The sequence below is a fragment of the Pyrus communis genome, chromosome 2 (genome assembly GCF_963583255.1).
Source record: "Pyrus communis chromosome 2, drPyrComm1.1, whole genome shotgun sequence".
Taxonomy (NCBI): Eukaryota; Viridiplantae; Streptophyta; class Magnoliopsida; order Rosales; family Rosaceae; genus Pyrus; species Pyrus communis.
The window spans coordinates 19634460-19658619 of NC_084804.1; the positions used below are offsets into that span (position 1 = coordinate 19634460).

Consider the following 24160-nt stretch of genomic DNA (forward strand, 5'->3'; position numbering starts at 1 on the left):
TTGAAATGTGTTGATATTTATGGGTATGATAATTGATAAGTGTATGGTTATGATAAGTGATAATTGAATGATTATGATAAGTGATAAGTGAATGATATGATAAGTGATAAGTGAATGATATGTTAAGTGATAAGTGAATGATATGTTAAGTGATAAATGAATGATATGTTAAGTGATAAATGAATGATATGTGATTATGATAGTTTGGTTTTCAATTTCGTCCATTCCTTTTGCTCCAAACATAAGCTATCCATTCCGAGTCCGATTTTGCTCCAAAATGCTCCAAAATACATCTTTTTGCTTCCTTAGCCATATGAACCTAAAAACACACGAAAGAAGCGTAAATGACTAAAATATCTAAAGAAACATAACGTAAATGTACGAGAACAAGCCATTTAAGTCGCATGAATATGGTCCTATCAAATACCATGATACTTGACAATTTCAGAGATGAAAAGTTCAGCCAACCAACTCAATGGGTAGTTTTCATGAACAGGTAGAAAATACACTGACTTGGTAAGCCGATCTACAATCACCTAGATACCGTCATAGCCATTTTGCGTACGAGGCAACTTATACATGAAATCCATTGTGATATCTTCCCATTTCCAATGGGGTATGGGAAGTGGCTATAACAACCCGAAATGTTTTTTTCGTTCTGCTTTGACCTGCTTACAGACCGAACAACTACCCACGTACTCCGCAAATTTTCTTTTCATTCCTGGTCAATAGTAGAAAGGTCAGATAGTATGATACATTTTAGTACTCCTGGGATGCATCACATAAGCTAAGATATACGCTTCATTGAGTATTTCTTTCTTCAGTTCTTCCACATTCGGTACATACATTCGATCGCTCTGCATAAGCATACCATCAGGCCTTTGAATCTTGAGATATCCCATATTGCTGTTCAACGCTGCTTGCGTTAACTCCTGGGATTCTGAGTCATTCATCTGAGCCTCGAGAACATGATCTAATAAAATTGGTCTGATATGAAAGTTGGCAAGTAAGGCTCCTAGTGATCCACTTCCAAAATTGCTCTAGTAGATCTTAGGTCGGTAAGAAGAGGAACACGACATGCATAAAGAGCATTAAGTTGACGGTGAGATTTCCTACTGAGAGCATATGCTACGGTATTCACACAACTAAGGTGATATTCAATTGTATAGTCATAATCGCTGATCAATTTCATCCATCTACGCTGTCGGGGATTAAGTTCTTTCTAAGTAAAGATGTATTTGAGGCTTTTATGGTCCTTGAAGATTCAACACGTTTCCCCATAAAGATAGTGCCACCAAATTTTCAAAGTGAAAACAATAGCTGCCAATTCAAGATCATGAGTAGGGTAATTCATCTCATGGGGTTCTAACTGTTGTGAAGCATACACGATCACCTTTCCATGTTGCATTAATACACAGCCAAAGATGTGTCACTATAGATCTCGAAATTCCCATTGTCATCGAGAAGTGCCAAAACAGGCGCATGAGTGAGATAGTACTTCAATTGTTGAAAACTCTACTCACAATTGTCACTTCATTCAAAGTTAACTCAATTCATGGTCAACCTTGTCAGAGGCAGTGCTATGCCTGAGTAGTCTTTCACAAAGCGTCGATAGTAGCCAGCAAGACCAAGAAAACTCCGTACTTCAATGATAGTCTAAAGTTACTCCTAATTTTCCACTGCTGCTAATTTCTGAGGAACCACAGAAATCCCCTGAGCTGATATCACATGTCCTAAGAATGACACCTGATCCAGCCAAAACTGGCATTTACTAAATTTAGCTTACAATTGATTCTCCCTTACTTCTTCAAAACCAGACGTAAATGTCTAGCATGGTCAACCTTGCTCTTAGAATACACAAGAATGTCATTGATGAAGACAATTACGAACCTGTCAAGATACAGGTGGAATACCCTATTCATTAAGTTCATAAAAGCTGCTAGAGCATTAGTTAACCGAATGGCATCACAAAAAACTCATAATGACCATACCGAGTTCGGAATGCCATTTTCAGAACATCATCACATCTGATCTTCACTTGATAATAGCCAGACCTTAGATCGATTTTTGAGAAACCACAAGCACCACGAAGCTGATAAAAAAGATCATCGATACGAGGAAACAGATAACGGTTTTTAATCGTCACCCGATTCAACTATCTGTAATCGATAAATAGCCTCATAGTTTCGTCTTTCTCCTTACAAACAAGACTAGAGCTCCCCAATGAGAAGTGCTCGGCTGAATGAACCCCTTATCAACAAGTGCTTGTAGCTGGGTTTTTAATTCCCTCAACTCCGCATGAGCTATACAATAAGGAGAATTAGGGTCAGTATCTGGAATTAGGTCAATGGTGAACTCCACTTCACGATCCGATGGTAGGCCAGGTAAATCTTCGGAGAAAAAAAATCAGGAAAGTGTTTGACTACCCAAACGTCTTCTACCCCTGCAGGAGTCTGCTCAGTCATCACTACATGAGCCAAGTAGCCTTAACAACTCTTCCTCAACATCTGCTTCACCCTCATGGTAGAGATAACTCTGTGTTTCATACCACTACGTTCACCGATAAAAGTTACCATTGGCATGCCTGGTCAATGGAAGGTAACAATTTTCTGATGATAATTCAACATGGCGCGATTGTAATCTAACCAATCCATGCCCAAGATAACATCGAAATTAATGATGTCCAAGGGAACAAGATTATCTGGCATTACGACATCCTCGATGAGAACGGGACATCCTTTGTACTCCCAACTAACATAGCAAATCCCTAGGCATCGAGAACTCAAACTCATAACCGAGGGGAGTGGGGTGAGGTTGAGTTTTTTGAGCAAACAATGGGAAATAACCGAATGAGTAGCACCCAAGACAATTAATATTCTAGCAAAATGGCCAAGAACATTCAACATACCCATGATTAAATTGAGGTTACTTTGAGCATCCTGCAAGGTGATGTTGTTGACGCGACCCTGCATTTGTTGTCTGCCTCCATGACCCCTGTTTGCTTGATTGTTACGTCTTTGATTACCTCGACCGTGGTTGGTTTGATTAGGCTACCTGGCCAAGCCGCCACTGCTAGAAGCTACATCAAGATTCTAGTACTACCCTCCAGCATACCACTGTGATCTGTCGCCCTAATACGAGGTATAACCTCCCTGGTACTGCGAATATCCGCCCTGGTAATAAGGATCAGATGGGTACTGATATGCTCCTCCCAAGTACTGGGATATTTCTCCATGGTAGTGAAAAGCACCACCATAACCTGTCAGCGTGTATGTACCAGGTCTTGGAATCTACTGTCGAGGAACTGTAGATGGTAGTGTAAAAGGTTGAGTTTTCTAATTCTAAGGGCATTGATTAGCTTTGTGCCCTATCTGACCGCATGTATAGCATCCATTACTTCCCCTCTTACATTTACCACAGTGGCGACTATTGCATCTACGACAAAGCTGAGCGCCAGAATTGATGAAGTTCCCTTGACTCTGAAAGCTTGAACTGCCCATGGACTTGCCGCCCCTTCGAGGCGTATTAGAACTTGAACCACCGCTTGAAGATCCAGAATGAAAAAAAATTTGTGAAAACAAGTTCATTTGAGCAACATCTATGCATCCAATTAACAATTAAAGGCCAAATCATGCTTGTATGCATTGAAAAACAAAACTTTACCCATTAAATTCAAGGCCTAGTAGTTGTGGTGAACCAAGACTCAACTCAGATCTTAAAGAAAAGAGTTGAGAAACTTTTATACCTTTGAAGCACCTCTTTGCATAAACAAAGGCTAATCACCCAAGAGAAAGGGCCTTCATTCCTTACTTCTTAGCTCCATGGATTTTTGTAGGAGAATGGTTGAATGGATTCTCCAAGTTCCCAAGGAAGGGAACCTCTAAGTTTCCACACCAAAGAGGGACTTGAAGAAAAGATGAGTAACCTTGGAGGAGGATTGATACTGGTAAATCCCCTCCAAGGGGGCTGGCCTCTTAGAGAGAAAAAGAGAATTTCCTCAAGAAAGAACCCTAATGAATTTTGGCTATAAAGTCCTTTATATAGTCATTTCACTTAAGTGACAAAAAGAACCAAAACTTTCATTCATGATATGGCAGGCCTTTTAAAGGCTTTGAACTGTTTGGGCCTTTTTGAGTCTTCAGTCATTAAGTTGTCATACAACTTAAGGTAATGGGCTTGACGTTTCTAATTCTAATGGGCCTTGAGGTCCACTAATTACTTAAAAGCTAAAACAAACTTATTTGTTTGATTAATTAACATATTAATTAATCCTAGCCATAAATAATTAAGCCATTTAATTATCCTTACTCATCTCCGTTGTTTCTTCAATTTCTACCTTACACGGTGTATGATCCATTAGGTTCCTTTTAGCGAGGTAGTGGGTGATTAGAACTCTTCAAATCGATTGCGAATTGAAACTTACTTTCAATTCTCCCTTTAGTGATTATACACCTTTAGGGCTTCCACAAACCATGTGTGACACCTAGCAATATGTCATGGCTACCCAAGCTAATCAGAAGAGGTGGAGAACCTATTCAGTTTAGGACTACAATGCAATACAATTTTTCTCTAATACAGTACTCTTGACCACATTGTTTGATTTGATAGTTTATTTATGTCTATTATCCAATGTGATTCTCTTACTTATATGATTACCTTGATGTGATTTGGAACGAATTCCTAAATCTCATTCAAACTCTGGCTAGAGATTCTTAATCATATCATAGAGTATTCTCCCTCAAATATTTTGAAGGTTAGAGATCCCTTGTTGTGCATTCACTTGCCTCCATGGCTAAGTGGCTTAACCCCAACTATGTCGTGGACACCCTTTGACAGAGTGACTTTTTGACATAGTCAAAGATCAAGGACCTAACTATAAGATAATTATGATGCCTCAGGTCAAATGATTACTTTGCATTATCCTAACCATGAGTTTTCATGTGACATGAGTATGAGAACTCCTTGTTGATCGCGTTCAGTGGACTCATTCTCTATTGAGCGTGCTTGTCTTGGTGTCAGTCACACCAATGACTCGAGACCAGTCACTCTCTCTAAGAGAATACATAACACGTACTAATCTTAATGGAGTGTCAATGCCTAATTGGCAATCCTATAATCAAGAACGTTTATGATATATATACGAAAGAGAATGGTCTCTTGAATCTAACTTCTTTAGATCACATTCTCCCAATTATATATTTCTTGGACTTATTGTTTAACCATATAACATTTATATGAGATGGCTTTAAACAATAATCTTTGCCCTTTATATTAAACTAGATTAAGTTAACATGTGAAATGTTCGTAAAGTATGATCATATGATTGGCTTTAGGGCATATTTCCAACACAGAACTGTTACTGCTTCTCTTGAAATTCTGAGACTTTCGAGGGCCAAAGGATGATTGCCCCCTGTTATCATTCTTCTGGTGATTATTGTTATCATTTTCATCATCGTCATCATCATGAGCATTCTCGGAATCTTTGACACGAAGCAGAACCTCAAAGAATTCTTGGTAGGTAGAGCATGAAGTAGGAGTCACCAAAGAATGCAATCACTTACAAGTCCTTTTCTTAAAATAACAGAGCATCTCTCTGGGATTCCCAGCGATCTCGGGACAATAACGGGATAAGTCAGTGAACTTTTGGTGGTACTCTGTGACTGACATTTTACCCTGCTTCAACCCCGTGAATTCATTTTTCATCTGATCCTTGTATTCTGGAGTGTGAATCTAGCCTCAAATAGGCACCTGAAAATATCCCAATTCATGGCTTGAGCAGACAACGGGCGTGATTCCTGAGCCCACCATGATTCTGCTCCCAGATCAATGAACTAAGTCACTGTCTCGACCCATCCCTCCGTTAGAAGATTCCCTTATCGCTACATAACGCAAAAGGCCTTCTCAACATGGTCTATCCAAACCTCAGATTTCTCGAGCCTCTCATTGCTAAAGAGATTATTTATTTGAAGATGGGATACGGTCTTTAAGGTAGTCCTTTGGAGAGGATGAAGTGTTGAGTGAATGATGTTGGAGATAGCCTCACCGAGTTGCCCAAAATGGATGAGTAGCGCTCTACATGGTGGCATGATTCTAACATAAGGGATAAAAAAATTATTAGGACCTATAACATATACGAGGAATGCAGGACTGCCAAACCTATACTCTGATACCAAACTAACACACCCCAACCGGAGTCAAGGCATGATGGCCATCACCCGAAGGTGACGTAACCAAAAAGGGAAGTGAAGCATAGAAATATGGATAAATTTAAACCAAAACTAATATTTATTTATTAATGGCGAGTGCGCATTTGTAGGAAGAACCCATAAAACATCAGTGTTCAGAGCATAGATGACCTAAAAGTGTGCAGTCAAAACTAGATAAAGTACTTAATACACAACCGGGAAAAGTCCCCTACATTAATTTATGGATATGTCGGAACCGCTAAAGATTCCTCATATGCCATAGAGTAACAACTAGCTAGAACCTGGAGGGGCGAAAAACATAAGGGTGAGTGGGTAAAAACAAAGGTTTATAAAACACATTTATTTTTTGAACATACGAACCCCTCGCCATAAAACATGTATGGTTTCCAGAAAATTATACTACGTATAAGTATGAAATCAAATGCAAACCAACAGTAAGTCTAGAAATACACCAATCATAAGATCTCAACAATAGTATAAGTAAAATCAAGTGCTCATCAATCTTTGCTAACACACGAGTTCATGCAGAGGGAATCTGACATGAACATGACTGGGTGTAATCATAAGATACGTTCTAGTGCTATGATCACTCGAAGATTGGAGCTATTCGCATTCATATATGAGTCGAAGGTGCCTATTGTAACCTGTACAACAAGACTGGCACCTACTGGGATCCAAGGTGAGCGTGCGGGGCGAATGTGAACATACACGTGAAAGACTAGGCATGGCCCTAGGTGAGCACTAACACCGGGTGAAGCAATGTATAATGAGCAAATAAAATGTACATGAACATGCCATTATAGTATATAAATCTCAACTACGTAATAACATTTCTAAAATTAAATAAAACATGGCACGATAAGCATAAATCAATACGAAAGCACATGTGGAAACTATAAAACTTTATATATATATATATAAACAAATGCCCACTCACTGTTACGTCGATTGGTCGTAGCCTCCTAGCCTTGTTAGTCCTCGTACCTCCTCGGGGTATGTCTCACTTACATGTGAAATAACTTTACTAATTAATTAATTAGGACCTACACAAAAAGGCTAGGAAAATCCCTCATAATTTGCTCAAACGAAGGGTTTAAATATACGAAAACGTTCTACACGAAGTCAAGAAGCCATACACGTCGGCCAGAAGCCAGACGCGCCTTCATGGGCCGCCTAGCCCACGGCCACACACACGCCTACGCGCAGGCCACATGTTGCCAAACCTAGGGAATATCCATTCAGACTTGACGAAATATTCCGCTAACGGTAATGACGTTACCTAACTGTGTCAGAATATTTTGTCAACTTTGATGGAATATTCTCCTTCTTTTCCAATGGTCCTCCACCCGAGAACTTCAAGCAATTTCCAGATAATATTCCGTCTGGTTCGCCAGTTTCTGGAAAAAAATTCAAAATATCATATCTTCTTCATTTCTCAACCATTTTTTATGCACTTTATATGGAAATGAAGCTCATGAGGAGTAGAATAAGTCTATAGCTTTCAAAAGTCTAAAAAATGGATGGAAATTATCTAGAAATTGCTTGAAGTTCTGGGGTCAAATTCCAACTCCTTGAAACCATGTGTTTTGATATCGGCTTGGCTTCAAGCTTGTACTAGGGGCCTCGGGGAGTTGTGTGGGAGTTCCTAAACTCCCCAAAACATTGTAACTCGGTTAGACATTCGTCGGGTGAAAACTCACCAAGTCGGAGCTTTCGAGTTGGAGGTTCAAAACTTAACCATTTTCCAATCGGCTCGTACGGTTGAGTTTGTGAGGATGAGAGGAGTGTGATGGTGGTGGTTTGAAGTTCGATCTAATAGCCTTGGTGTGTGTTCTTGGTGGTCGCAGAGAATAGAGAGTTTCGGTGAAAAAGAGAGAAGGAGACAGTTTCTGATTGGGTGAGACAGGTGAGGAGAATGACTAATTGCTAAAGGGAAAAGAGGGAAAGTGAGTGATTGGTGGTGAGGGAGACACGGGACAAATTTAAGAAGAGAAAGAGGATAAGATTTCAAATTTTTGTACAATATAAAATGTACATAAAATCCGGCTCACCTTATCAAAAATAGTAATTTCCCACACTGAAAAATTTACGCATACAAATTTAACCGTTGTTAACACACTTTAATTAAACGTAACTTTTCGTTACAAGTCCGTTTCGGGTCTAACTCGCGCTCACGTGTTCATAACAACGAGTACTATTTAATTATGATAATGAGAAAATTAATTTAAAGCTGAATAACTACGTCTACGTCAGGTTCCACTTTGCCAAAAATGGCATAAACGTCAATTTACACACTTGGGAAGAAAATTACATGAAAAATTAGAAACGGGTCATCGCATTTAGCCTTTTGAAAACCATTCCAAAACAAATCGTAGTTTTACTCCATTGTTACCTTCTTTGAACACCTCCCATTTCTTTCATATATATATATATATATATATTTAGAAAATGTAGCACGTATGTAATATTATTTTTGAAAACTTTCATGAAAAGGATTTGGGCTAAATTTATTTTAATACAAAAAAAACCATGCAATAACTTTATTTAATTAAAAACACTTAAATTTTAATGAAAAACTCTTAAATTTTAATAAAAATGAAAAAAGAACTTAAATGTTAATGAAAAAGACATAATTTTAATATTAAAAAAAAATTTGACGCGCAGACCTACGCGTCCTCACACAAACTATTTATGAAACTTTCTACACTATTTATGAAACTTAATGGTACTACTACACTGTTTATGAAACTTACGACACTGTTTATGAAACTTACGACACTGTTTATGAAACTTACTACATTGTTTATGAAAACTTACAACATTGTTTATAAAACTTACTATACTATTTATAAAATTTAACAGTACTACACTATTTATAAAATTTAACGGTGCTACACTATTTATGAAATTTTACGGTACTACACTATTTACGAAATTTAACGGTACTACATTCTTCTCTCTCCTTGAATTTTCTTGGCACAATCTCACCTTCCAAACACATTTTCTTCTTCTAATTTTCTTCAATACTCACCAAATTTTCTTTGTATCTCTTCAATTTATTAACTTTCTACACCAATTACATAATTTTTTTCTATTATCTGCCCATCTGCAGCTTCCTCTTCTTCTCCACGTACAATCTTAACTTTCTACACCACGTGTTATTATGTAATTGATAGGAAATTTTATTTTTTAACACAAGGATTTCACCACTTGTATAGAAACGTGATGTATCACTCCGTGTTCCGGACGCATTGAAAAATCTCTTGTCATCTTCATTAGTATTGGGAAACAACACCATAAAAATAAAATTGGGAAAAAAAGTAATTCAATTTGAAGTCTTTCACTTATTCTAAGCAAAAAAATAAAAAACAAAAAAATAAAATAATAATAATAATGTCTTAATGATAGCTGACGATGAGGAGAAAACAGTATGTAAATGGAGGGTGGGGTGGGGTGTATGCGCGCCAGAGCATGTGGTGTTTTTTATATTTTTTATATTTATTTATTATTTTATCCCTTATCATTAATAAAGTTAGTAGATGATTTTTTATTAAAATGCAAAAATTTGAAATTTTTTTCATTAGTTTTCCTATTATTTTTTTATTCCAAGCATGAACTTCATCATCTATTCAATAAAAAGACAATACCATCCGCAATTAAGATTTTATTATGATTTTCTAATGCTATCTAAGAAGCCCTAAACTAAACCATGTGGTGTTTGTTGTGTAAGTACAACCAAGTTTATTAATTTAATTATCAAATTAATTTGCTTTTCATTAAGCAAACATAATACTTTCTCTCTCACTATCCCACATCAGACGAGATTTATCACCCCAAGCTCAATCAAGGCGAAAAGGATTCTTCGAATCCCTTCCATCTAATTCTTCTCATCAAACGATTCGGGTCTTTGAAATTTAATCCAACAGCTAAAAATAGGGACCCACTTTAAAAGTTATAATAACTTTAGATGTTGGATCAAATTTTAAGGGTCCGGATTGTTTAATGAGAAGGATTAGATGGAAGAGATCCTGCAAGGATCCCTTTCCAATCAAGGCCTTATTGGTACTATCCCACATCAGACGAGATTTATCACCCCAAGCTCATGTGCAGAAGGCATTTTTTGAATCACAACGTACTACGCGTGACTTATACGTTTTAAATGTAGTTATATGCGTAAATTGACAAAATGAAAGTCAAATAATGAATAATCTTAGATCATGTTAGAAGAAACTCCTTATAAACCAATTAAAGCAGGTAAATCCATATAATAAAATCGGTCTGTATTGAATTTATATTAAGAATAGACAAAATAATATTTAATAAACAACTAATTGAATCATATTATTGCTAGCTCATTGTGAGGCTAAGCTCATCCCCTCACCTTTAGTGTAGATAATATCGTTTGTTAAAAAAAAAAAAAAAAAAAATCATTTGACAACTAATTTAATCACATTATTATTCGCATGCAAAAGACTTTTTTTATAATCGGTATTACACTTCTCTTAAGATGTTTTGAACATGTATAAAAATAGAGAAAATAATATTTAATGAACAACGGATTTAATCACATTATTGCTAGCCTATTAAGAGGTACTAATTATTAAAAAAAATTAATTATTAAAAAAACACTATTAAAATGATGAAAATACTCCAACCATATTTGATGCATTATTTTGGGTTGCTTTTGAAGTTTTTTTGTTTGAGAGGTATTTTTGTCCAATTATTTTCTTTGAAGCTTGTGACACCAAAAAACATTGTTCATTGGGCCATTGGCTTTATATATAAAGATACTACACTTAGAGGGGTTTGTAAGTTTAGCATACTGAATTTTTTTTTTATTTGAATACACACGATATTGGAAAGAGAATCGAACACATAATTTCGAGTGCGTGAATAAACACTCTTAACTACTTGAGCTACAAGTCTTATAATACAAATCTATTAAGAACCCCTTATCACCCTAGATTATGGATTCACCAATTATGAAATGACATCTTTTGGTTTTAGTTAAGGCTAATATATGTCCTGAAATGATGATAGCTTTGGATTTTTTTTGCAGCCATGTGACTTAAGGTACACTCCAGTTGAATAATTAGTTTAAAAGTAACACACCCACTAGATGGTTGTTTAATTGTGTATTAGTTAGTTTGTTTTGAAAGTGATTATAAACTAGAAGAATGATTTTGTCTGCACCATCCCCCATAGATTTCCAATAACATTGCTTCTCCTTTCCTCTCCAACCCCACAATGAAACGAGTGCGACCATTTCTTTTCCAAATAAAAAAAAAATGTGACTAATTTTACCCTAAAATGGATGTGATGAGTACGAACTGTGCGAGTCGTTAAGTTAGAGATAATATCAGTGTTGGAGTAGTTAGTAGTGGGACGTCGTTGGGCGACCTATTTGCAATCTTAACATTCTGTAGTTTTATAATCCAAGGTGGAGGGAAATTTGACGTTGATTGGAACATTTTTCACCATTAAGAAGAGATGTACCATTAGACCAAGTGCGGTTAAGGTGCATGGCATTTGGATTGGCAATTGTGAGTATTAATGAGATTGAGAAATCGAATGACTTGCAGAAGCTTTTACCTGAATGATAGCTGGAGAATTGATGATGTTGAAAGAAGGCATCTGGAAAAGAGGATTTGGAAAATAACTTGGAGAAGAAGAAATTTTAGTCAAGTAGGTTGGTGAAGTAGATTATTATGCAGGTACTTACTTTTGTGCTTTTTTAGTTTAGGTGATCTTCTCAATCGTTGAAGATGTTGTAATGCACAACGTAGTTCAGGAATTGGGATACAAAATATGATGCTAATACAAGGATCAAAATACAAGTTATGAATTGGCATTGTTTTCCAGAGTCCCCACCGATTACGATCACAATGTAAAACAGAAGCATGAGGAATAGAGACATGCAAGTCTGATAACAACTGAAGAATCCACACAACTTCAAGAGTGGTAGTTGTCATAGCCCCATACCCGCCTCTGTGGAGGACCATGAGACGGTATGTTGTTTTTTGGACCGAGAAGAATAACAAAACCAGAAATTGATCTCCTATCTCAAATCTAAAGTACCAGTTTGAAAATGAACATCAAAATCGATGGTCTAAGAATCCTTTTATGTCATGCTCCGGATCCAGGTCGTAAGAAATCCTAAGTCTGGAGCGCGAGTTAAAATTAAACAAATAAAAGAAACTCAATTGTGTGAAAATAATTCCTCTTATAAAATTAACCAAAAATTCTTTACAAGGTTACAAAGAAATAATAAAACTCTTATTTCTTACAATGAAACAAGAACAGCTCAAGCCTCCTATCTAATTTCATCTCATCTTGCCTACCCTTTTGGATTGCCTAGTTCATAAACCTCCAAAATATAGTTAGGATGAGCTTGAAAATCTCAGTAGGGACTTATATCTTCACATATATAATTAACAAAATTCCATTATCAATGAATACTTAGAAACACATGTAAAATGATATGCATGAATGCCATGCAAAACACCTTCTCAATTCTTGTTAATCTGTATAATTGAAAAAGCAGATATGCATGTTCTATATCATACATTTTACCACTATAGTTGTGATCTGTAATGCTCAATTTTACAAACTAAACCCCTTCCCAAAACATCTCAACCCCTTTTTTTTGTTAGTCGTCCTGTCTAACTTTTTGTTGTCAATTCCGAATTACCCGATAAATAACACATACACTTTGAGCTGACCTAAGACCTAATACTTCTAAGACTCCAGCTCAACTACACAAAAGATCTTAACCATTACCATAATTACATAATTTCATCAACAACAACTCAGCACATTCTCGTATCATGTGTAGTTCACAAAATCAAGTACAAGCAGTGCGTCGTTATTCCGTAAGTGATATCCCTATACAATGCATCATAAACAATAATTATATACATACATATAATAATAAGGTTTCCAAAACCCCCACCTTGTATCCAACTAGAACGTAACTCCAAGTCATTGCCACATTCATCAAGTACTTTGATCCAGCTCGTATGTGACATTGTGATAAGATTCATAAAAATTAGTTTATCAATTAAACTGTGATATGTTCCTCGATCTACAAGTAGGACAGGTTTCTATATTCCAAGTTCATCAAATAAGCTAGCTAGTCGTATAAACAATATGGTTCATCAATCCTCTCCCCTAAGCTTGAAATGATATTTAATATCCTCAAAGTTCGTTAAGAGTAGCTACCACTGGAAGGGACATTGGATGGATGTTGTGACACAAGCAACACCAAAAATCGTAAATCTCCCGATTATTAATGCTATTGTTCAAAATTTAAACTCAAATTCTAGTTTGTTTAGTCTTCCATCACTACTTTACATCCATTCTCAACCATCTTATACAGAATGCTAACCTAGTGCATCTTTCGGGTCAAGGACGTATTTACACGGTGGCTCAAAGAGGACAAATTTTTTATTGTGCTCAGAAACATGAGTTATACACCACGTGTTATTATATAAGTGGTGGAAAATTTTATTTATTTTGTTAATTTTTTATTACAAGTATTTCACCACTCGTATAGTGTATCATCCCATGTTTCGAGCACACTGAAAAATCTCTCATCAAGGAGGTCAAAGGTTAATAGTATTTCCATAGAAGCATTTCCAAGATGACAATAAAAATTGGAGTGTAGTTGAACTTCCAAGGGGTAAAAAGGTTGTGGGCAATAGATGGATTTACAGGACCAAGTTTCACTCAAATGGGTCAACTGAAAGACACAAGGTTTAGATTGGTGGCTTGAGGGTTTACTTAAACTTTTGGAGTTGATTACTAGGAGACATTTGATCCAAATGCCAAAGTGAACACCGTAAGGGTTCTCTTGTCAGTGCCTGTCAAACCATGAGTGGCCATTGTATCAAATGGATGAAAAAAAAAATCCTTTTTACATTGAGATCTTGAAGAAAATAGGAAATTGTAGCAATGGTCCATGAACTTTAACTCAATTGGAGTAATGGTCCCTCAACTAAAAATATGTGGTCATTGGTCCTCTAACTCGTCAAAATGTGTAGCTATGGTCTTTTTTGTCAACTTCGTTACAACTTCCTTCAAAATGAGTCATGTGTCATGCACGAGAGGCTGAATGAAGAGGTAAATATGGAAAACCAAATGAGAAAAATTGTTGCACTAGTCCCTCAACGTTAACCCAATTGGAGAAATGGTCTCTCAACTTTAACCCAATCGGAGCAATGATCTCTCAACTTTAACCCAATTGTAGCAATAGTCCTTCCAATATGACTCATTTTGATGGAGTTGATGAAAATGACGATAGCAACACGTTTTGATGAGTTAAGGGACCAATGGTCATAAATTTTTAGTTGAAGGACCATTGCTCCAATAGGATTTAAGTTGACAAATCATTGCTACAATTTTCTCTAAAGAAAAAGTATACATGAATTACCTCCTGGTCATCAACATAGTATAGTAAGTAAATCATCTGCGAAAGCTTTTCATCTTGCATTACCTAACTAATATGGAACTTAAAGTTGATAATTTACCCCTACAGTGTTCCAAGATCCCAAATAATTAAGTCTAAGAAATGAACCACAATACACAACGATCAAATGACTGTTAAGAGCTGCTAACGTCTTAGAGTTGTTTTTCATACCCAACAATAATCCTCAATAAATCTTCGAACATGTAACAAATCATATCATCGTCTATACCTGTATTCTAGTCCTTATTCCATACCAATATTTAGGCCATAGATTAGTAGCACAGTTGAGCTAACCATTTCATTTGGTGACCTGTTTGTTTCGCTTCATATCCTAGATTATATAAAATTCGAGACAATTTCTTGCGGTTGAAGAAATTTAAGTTTTGAAAGAGTTGATGCCAAACTCAAGTGGGCGGTTATATAAAATCCAACTGGTTAAAAAGGCTTCACTAACTATTCCAATCTCTCCCTATCGTGGAGATTTTCTCGTGCAACCAGTGTTGAAAAAGTGTCCCAACTGTATATTAGATGATGAACACATGAATTAGTGATATGAAAGAATCTCTCTCGTATCTTTAAAAAAAAAAAAATAACATGTGCTAAGAGCAAGTCTACCCCACTGGGGTAGGCCGGCTCAAAGCACAAAAAACAGCCTGGTACCACCCAAAACTCCTCCAGCCCAGCCTAAGCCAGCTTCTAGGTTAGCCCAATATGTGATGAGCCAAGGCTCGGCCTATGTGACGTCACGCTGTCATCAGCATGATGTCACAGGCCAGTTTGAGGTTTTTTTTTTGCTCCAGACACGTGGGAAACACGCGTGAGTGGCCGCACGTTCTCGACAAGAAAAAGGGGGCAGGGTCCGCATGTGTAGGCGTAACAGATGGAATTGACGGGATGGCACGTGGCTCAGTATGGGCCGTTGGATTTCCAACGGCTAGTTTTCTGGACCGTTGGATTTCCAATGGTCAAAAAAATTTGAAAATCAAATCCAATGGGTAATGACGTGGCGCGTTCTAGGCCGTCCGATTTCGAGATTAACGGTTCATGATTTTCACCCAAAAATGCACAACAGTTAGAATTATGATCGTTGGTCACGTGTCAACATCTAGGATGTTGCATTTGAATCTTTTTCAAATCCAACGGTCCAGATTAATTAACTTAATAAAAACTAACATTTGCCTACACACTTTGTGTGTATGAACACATTTTTTTAGAAAACAAGGAGAGAGAGAGAACGTGGGGGGAGTAGGAGGTTTTTGTTTTGAGTTTTTTTTTATATTTTATAGTGGATGTATTTTAACATCACCTATAGGTGAGGCTTCAATAAAAAAAAAGTAAAATTTGGACCTGTTAAATTACATTATTACCCATCATTTTGTTTTTTTGTTATAGAAAACTAAGTTGCCTTTTCACCATCTTTTGGTTGACAAAGAGGATTTCATTAATTAGTAGAGATTAATAAAAAATTGTTTAAAAATACAGAAAAATTAAAAAATTAATTATTATTTTTTTCTATAAATACCTTTTCAATATTTTCAACACTTTCAACCAAAGCTTTCATATACTTTTTTGTGGAAAAAATGGCTACGTGGAAGCTCATCGAAGATGTTACATTGACTGAATACTGGGTTCAATTTACTCATGACCCACTTACGGATAATTAGATGGAGTTGCGAGAAATGTGAGGATGTAAGGTTTATATGAACCAAAAAAAGAAAATACGAGGTTCTGGACAATGTCACATGGCACTACGTGATTGGTTGAAAATATTATCGAAATCTTAGCTAAATTATTGTAAACAGATAGTGAAATGTGACGAGTCGGGATTGGTTGAAAATCTAATCGGAAATCTATCCACAAAATAGTACGTTTGGATAATAACACGTGGCATGACAAGATTGGTTGAAAATCTGATCGAAATCTTGGCTAAATTATTGTAAACAGATACTAACACGTAGCGCATCAGGATTTGTTGAAAATCTTATCGGAAATCTATCCACAAAATAGTACTTTCGGATAATGACACGTGACGTAACAATATTGGTTAAAAATTCTATCTGAAATTAAAACTTTTTTTTTATTATTTTGCAAAAAAATTAATAATATTTTAAATAAGCTGAGTGCCAACGCATTTTGTAGGAGTAGAGTTCATTTGTGTCAACGCATTTTTTAGAAGTGAAGATGCGTTTAGACAATTATTGTTCATTGAGGTCTACCATTGTTCATTGAATGGATTAAATGAGTTGGATGCCAGCATATTTTCTTAGGGATGAAGTTGCTCTAATGATCCAATTCATCATCACCTCTTTTATTCTGGGAAAAAAGAAAAGCAACACTTGAATAGTTGCTAACTCCCTTTGGAAATGGTTGCATTCTGCCGTATATCTACCCACCCAATTAAACGCATCACCTACTTCAACTCATGAAAAAAAAAAAAGAAGAGGAAATTAAAGAAAAAATACATGACCTTCCTAAATCAAATATGTACATGTACGTATCGAACAATTCATATCCTTGAGAGTTAATCTGCATCCATTTCCTCCTGCGCTTCCAAAAGTCCAAATTATACACTTTCTTGTCAAGTTTTGATAGCGTGTCATTTCCATCTACATCTATTGAAGATACGCAACTTGTGGTCAAAAAACTTGCAGGGCTTCTCAGAAATAACAACAGAGCAACGATAAACACTCATAACAATTTTGCGCCGCTGTCTGCAAACTTTTGCATCTGCCACAATTTCTCGATCTTCTTCACTCACATATCTCTTCTTAGTTTTGTCTGCATGAAAAATGACAACCCTTTTCGAAGTCCAATTTGGCCTCAACCACTTCATTGAGTCCACCAAGTCGGATTCAAGTGAAAAAGTCGAACTCAAGTCGTTTTCCAATTTCGAAGCGGTTGAGGCCAGATTGGATCCCTTGTCATTTTTCACTCAAATGAAACTAAGAAGAGATATGTGAGGGAAGAAGAATGAGAAATTGTGGCGGATGCAAAAATTTGCAGACGGTGGCACAAAATTGTTATAAGTGTTTATCGTTGCCCTGTTGTTATTTCTGAGAAACCCTGCAAGTTTTTTGACCAAAAGTCACGCATCTTCAATAGATTTACATGGAAATGGCACAAGCTATCAAAACTTGACAAGAATATCAAAAATATCTTCTTAAACTAACAAAGATAAAATCGCAATAAACTAACAAAGAAATAGAAAAATTAGTCACCAAGTGCAGGATCCAGGGCCGTAGTTCTTAGGGTGAGAGTTCCAGACGTTTGAGGTCATCTCCAACCGAGGGCTGGCCAGAGGGCTTGTTTTAGCCCTCTGGCCCTCCAAGATTCTCCAAGATATTAATATTTTAATGAACAGTACAGGGTCATATTTGCCTCCGTCTCCAACCAAGGGCCAGAGGGTCAGAGGGCTCATTTCAGCCCTGCCACAAAAAATCGTCTCCAATCGAGGGCCAAAGGGCCAAACATAATTTATTATTTAAATTTAAAAACTACAACAACTTAAATTTAAAAAACTACAACTTATATTTAAAAATTACAACTAAAATTTAAAAACGACAAATTAAATTTAAAAACTACAAATTAAATTCGAAAACAAGGTCCAAAAAAAACCCTAAAAGAGGCCCAAAAAACCCTAAAAAAAAAAAAAAAAAATTTGAATCCAACGGTAACTAGCGCCAGCTAGCCGTTGGATTCAAAATTCTTTTTAAAAATTCTTGTCGATTATAACCGACAGGAATACATTTATATTAAATAATATAAACGTATTTATGTTGGTTATAACCGACAGGAAAACTGAATTTTCTGGCCAGCCCTCCAGCTCTCTAGCCCTCTCCGATTCTGTGGGGCCCTCTCAAATTCCACAACCCTTTGGCCTAGCTCTTGGTTGAAGACGGTTTCGGGCTATTTTCGGCCCTTTGGCCCTCTAGACCCTTCGGTTGGAGATGGCATGAGTGCCCATGATTTAGTCGGTGGAAGCAGAAGCTCTGGCGGTAGCAACTGATTCACTTGGGGGCTGCTTAGGAGGAGAAGGAATTTTGCTTTGCAGTCAATATATATAGTAGGGAGAGAGTCAATACCCTAGCCTTCAGATTGCTCCGGGGATTTCTGGGCAGGTCAGAGCTTGGGCAACCCAAATTTAAACAATCCGAACCAACCCTGTAGTTGTAGACAAAACAGTATAGTTACAAATTTTCACTTTGGTCCTTAAAACATATTTGGCTTTTTATTCAAAATAGTCTTTGAGATTTGCATAATTTTTCATTTTGGTCCATGAGAATTGAAATAGATAAAATTGGTCCATCAGTTTGTCCACAATCAATCATTTTGGTCATTTCGTGAAAAAATTTCATTAGATAAGGATAAATGACAAAAATACCCTTAACTTATGTCGAATTATTTTGCCTTATTATTTATTAAATTGAAGATAGTTTTGTCATTTAAATCTTTATTTAACATAACTATTCACGGAATGACCAAAATGATTGATAATAGAAAATCGTAGAGATCAAAGTGAGAAGTTATACAAATCTCAAGAACCATTTTGGCTAAAAAACCAACATATTTTATCCGAAATTGATCAATTAAACTCTTGAAACCTCGTTTGGCAACTCCAACTGTACCGACTATTTTCAATTGGATATGATAAATAGTCACCGGATAGTATTAATTAAATTAGACAGGTGTTTGGCGCAATATCGGACTAAAGATCACTAAATTAATAATGCATTTGGTACTGTACAAGATAAATCGTACTGTTATTATACTTATGAAAAAAAACAATTTCCATATTGGTTTTAAGTAAAACAAAAAATTTAATAAAATGATAAAAAGGAAAAAGATTGATAGAATAATCCACATAGGAGGTCATTTTGATATTTGCTTGTGCAGATTTCTCCTTCTTGCCTGCCTCGGAGAGCTTGTACAAGACCCTGACCTTGATCAGCTTCCCATTAGCTTGTACAAACTCTTTAACATGTCTAAAGAAAAAGCCCCATTTCACAATGGAATTTTTTTAACGACCCACGATCGACCGGGTTCGCTAGTTAATCAAACATTTATTGGGCAAATCAGCCCATGAAATCTGAACTTCACTTAAATCAAAGTAAGCCTATAGATCCACATACCGTTTTCTCAATTTCAGTTCTCATAGCATTCATTTATCGACCACTACAAATCTTGACACAATCTAAAAAATATTTCAAATTTCAAACAAATAATCTGGCAAGAAAATGTTCAATCATCTTAACACCGTTGACAGATTACTAATTGTGGTAGAGGCAATCATAGAAGCTATGAATTCTGATCCATACCGACAACACAACAAAAACCGATGACATGAACAAACAAACACTTAAAATTTATCTGCAAGTGAAGCAAGTGCAAGGAGTGATCCCCTGGCAAATCCTCATATGTCGCCTCAAGCTTCTGATCTGCATCATAACTAACATAGCGAGAACATGGTACATCGGCTTCAAAACAAACACTACAGATAGATAGTGGATGACACACTGCCAGCCCGTTTCAAGTTCACATTTTCTGTTCGACATTAGATTGATTGTTAAGCAAAAACTTATTCGGACCCAAGGAATGCTTAAGCAAGAATGAGATGTATACATGTCACTTGAGATAACCAAGACGAGGACAAGAGAAACATCAAACAGCCACAAGAAATAGAACATAAATCAAACTTTAATTCATTAATAACACAACAATCTTAGTCTGACAACCAATTCAAGTTCAACAGCAGATAAACTAAAACAAAAATATCTTCTTAAAAGTTCATGAGAAGTCAGAAACCAATACTACTCTTCTTGGGCCAAAACATGAGTCCTGGAATGTTGAATATCTGCCATTTAACGGTACTGCAACCATGAAGTTGAAAAATGAAACCAGATTACATAGTGGAAATGGTGTAAGCTCAGCTCCGTAAATGGAATCATAAACTGATCGGTAGCCAAGGGTTCTCGAAGGCTTTACCTTAATGAAGCCGATCTCCTTGGCATTGCTGCGGAAACACTGCCTGCAGCACATGAGGCCGTACTTCCTGATCAAACCATGAGGGTTTCCACACACGCGACTGTACAAAGGAACCAAAGCAAGCGTACTCAATAACAATTTTAACCACATAACAAGCATCAAATCAGAGCACAAAAATGCACGAACACCCGAATACAAAAAAATGCATCGAATCGGAACTCAATCCCAAATGTAGATACACAAAAAACGTTCAAAGCAGAAAAACACAATCTTTTCAGAAACTGAAAAGGTAGCAGTAACACAGATAAATCGCAATAAACTAACAAAGAAATAGAAAAATGAGTCACCAGGTGCGGGATCCAGGGCCGTAGTTCTTAGGGTGAGAGTTCCAGACGTTTGAGTGCCCCATGATTTACTCGGCGGTAGCAGCTGATTCACTCGGGGGCCGTTTAGGAGGAGGAGGAATTTTGCTTTGCAGTTGGTATATATAGTAGGGAGAGAGTCAAAACCCTAGCCTTCAGAATGCTCCGGGGTTATCTGGGCGGGTCAGAGAGCTTGGGCAACCCAAATTTAAACATTCCGAACCGGCCCTTGTAGTTGTAGAGAAATGGTCTACTTACAGGTTTTAGCACGAAACTGAGGAATTTTTTTCACTTTGGTCCTTAAAACATACTTGGCTTTTTATTCAAAATGGTCTTTAAAATTTGCATAACTCTTCATTTTAATCCTTGATATTTGAAATCAACAAAATTGGTCTTTAAGTTTGTCCACAATCAATCATTTTGCTCCTTTCGTGAAAAATCTCCATTAAATAAGAATAAAATGATAAAAATATCATTAATCTTCGTCAAATCATATTGGCTTATTGTTTATTAAATTTAGGATAGTTTTGTCATTTAAATATTTATTTAACATAACTATTCATTGAATGACCAAAATGATTGATGGTAGACAATTTCAGAGACCACTTGTATTGATTTCAAATCTCAAAGACCAAAGTGAGAAGTTATACAAATTTCAAAGATCATTTTGACTTAAAAGCCAACATATTTTATTCGAAATTGGTCAATTAAACTCTTGAAATGAGGCCAATTAAAGACTTTCATTACAAAAGTGGACATAAAGTTTAGGTCCTTAAAAATTGAAAACCTGTCCAATTCAAACCTATTGGGCTGGGTTTTTCTTCCTTCTCATATCAACGTTTGCTTGAGAAGAGTTGAGAACCGATTAATATAGTTTATTATTGATTGCAATAATTGATAAGTTGCTTAAATTCCAACTAATCCAATGGGGTTTCCTAAATCATTCTATCTCTCTTTCTTCCTTGACATATAACTAATGCATTTACATTGTTAACTAGGGGTGGGCATTTACATTGTTAACTAGGGGTGGGCAAACGGGTCCTGGACCCACCGATCGGGGCGGATCTTTGCGGTTCGGGGCGGGTACGGGGTGGGTCCAAAAATTACAAATACAAAATAGGGCGGGACAGCCCGGTTCTAAATATTGGGAAAAATGGGCCCCCAGCCCGGACCGTTTATTCCCTACAGTGATTACCCTTTATTGTCTATTAGACTATTACCCTTTATCCATTATTCTCAGACCTACTTTGACCCTCACCTTCGTTCTTTCCGCTATCTCGATCTCTCTCTGATCTCTCGATCTCCTCCCCCTCTCTCCCATCTCACCTCCAGCTCACTCGCTGTAAACCATATGCTCCACAAGCGGCCATCCATAAAGCATCACCAGCTACGCCACAAGCCGCCGTCCACGCCCTTCTCTCTTTCCTCCAATCCCGCGCTTGAGCTGCCGTAACTCTCACTCTCTCCGGACGCCTCTGTCTCTGATCTGTGCAGCTCCGAGGGGAGCTCAATCGAGAGGTTTCAGATGCGGATAAACATGCGGAGGATCTAGGTCGGGTCAGGCTTGGCTGACACGATATCTTGCAATGATTTGAGTCTGTGTGGGGGACGAAGCTTGACGAGCGAGTTGAATCGCTTGGGCGGATAAGGGTCGGAGATCGAGTAGAAGATATGGAGTATGAGCACCTTCGGGAGGCGACCAGAACCAGAAAGAAAAAAAAAATGACCTGTGGACCCGTTCCAAACCGGCCTGTTTCCCTTTTAAGCGGGTTCGATCCGGTCCTTTCAAATTTGGGCCCCGCCCGGCACGTGCCCACCCCTATTGTCGACTATTGATTATCCGTCTTAAAAATCCTCAAATAGATAGTCTCATGAAATGTGCAGCTTTACCATAACCCCTAGCCAAGTTATACAATGGCAATAATGTTGAATATATCACTGCCAACTCATCTTTGCCAGCTCATCAAAACAGTTGTAAAGGATTGGATGATGTAATAGTTAGTTGAAAGAGTTAGTTAGTCCTCTAGTTAGCTATATATAGCTATTGTAAACAGATAGTAAAGTTAGTTCATTGAGTTTAATACAAAAGCTTCATTCATTTCGTTCTCACATTTATCTTCTCTCTGTGAACCTTCATTTCTTGATTTGATAATTGTTCATCTCTGCTACTTCTCCAATGTAGTTAACACGGTATCAGAGCCACCAGGCTCACGCCTTCCACTTCCGATTATTTTTCATTTGTTTCTAGCTTAAATCTTTCCAAATTTCCATTAGATGTTCAGATAAATTTCCGAGTGCTCCCGCGATCGTTGTTTTATTTCTGGGTTGATTTTTTCTGGACTATGATCAGAGATTTCTCTTTTGAATGTGATTGATTTTCACCAATCTTTACTTCTCATCGATTTTGGGGATCAATTTTTCCGTCTTCGTTCTTCCACCGCATAGTTTGTTGTTGCTCTGTTTGTGTGGGACGATTTTCTGTTCTTGGTGAAAGTTCTTGGTGCTCAAATCTGGGTATTTCAACAGGGAAAAGATCTATGCACTCCAGCTGTTTGATAGGTTGTCTCAGACGATCCTTGGTGCCATTGTCTTCCGCTGAAGGTTACAAACTGGTGATCTTGTTGGGAAGCTTCAATTTGAGTTTCTTCATCTGGGTTTGGATTCGTTCCTCTAGTGTCCAATTTACGATCACCCAACAATGTCGTTATCACATCTAGGTCACCAATTTATGATGATGGACTCTACATCAAATTCGACATCAAGAACTTCTTTCAATGTCATCCTTAATTGGCAAGTGCATTCTTGCACATTATCTGTTTGACGAAATGTCAAAGAGTGATTTTGTTGGTTTCTTGTTGTAAGATTGTGCAAGATTATTGGTCTATTTCTTTCTTCTTAGTGTTGTTTGCAAATCAGCTCTATGAGTTTTATATTTGCCACTACTTTGTGTTCCCTTCTCTGGTATGGAGAGATTTTGCAGATTTAGGATGTTGTCAATTTCTTGATTTGTGTCTGCCTTGTGATATGGGATCTTCTTAGGTGATATCTGCTCTACATTCTTGGTGGGTTTTCTGGTAGCTGGTGATTTGCTGAAGTTTTTCTGATGGATTTTTCCGATCACAAGCTTAAGTCTCAGGTTTTGC

General features: G+C 36.9%; 1 protein-coding gene across 1 annotated transcript; it reads right to left on the minus strand.

The window, feature by feature from the left end:
- Positions 1-20349: 20349 nt before the first annotated feature.
- LOC137725901 (small ribosomal subunit protein uS14z/uS14y/uS14x) lies at positions 20350-21162 on the minus strand. Its single transcript, XM_068464739.1, has 3 exons — positions 21003-21162; positions 20656-20755; positions 20350-20540 (listed from the first exon to the last, which is right to left on the minus strand). Exons 1-3 carry the CDS (start codon positions 21062-21064, stop codon positions 20532-20534), a joined length of 171 nt encoding a protein of 56 aa, XP_068320840.1. The 5' UTR covers positions 21065-21162; the 3' UTR covers positions 20350-20531.
- Positions 21163-24160: the final 2998 nt, after the last annotated feature.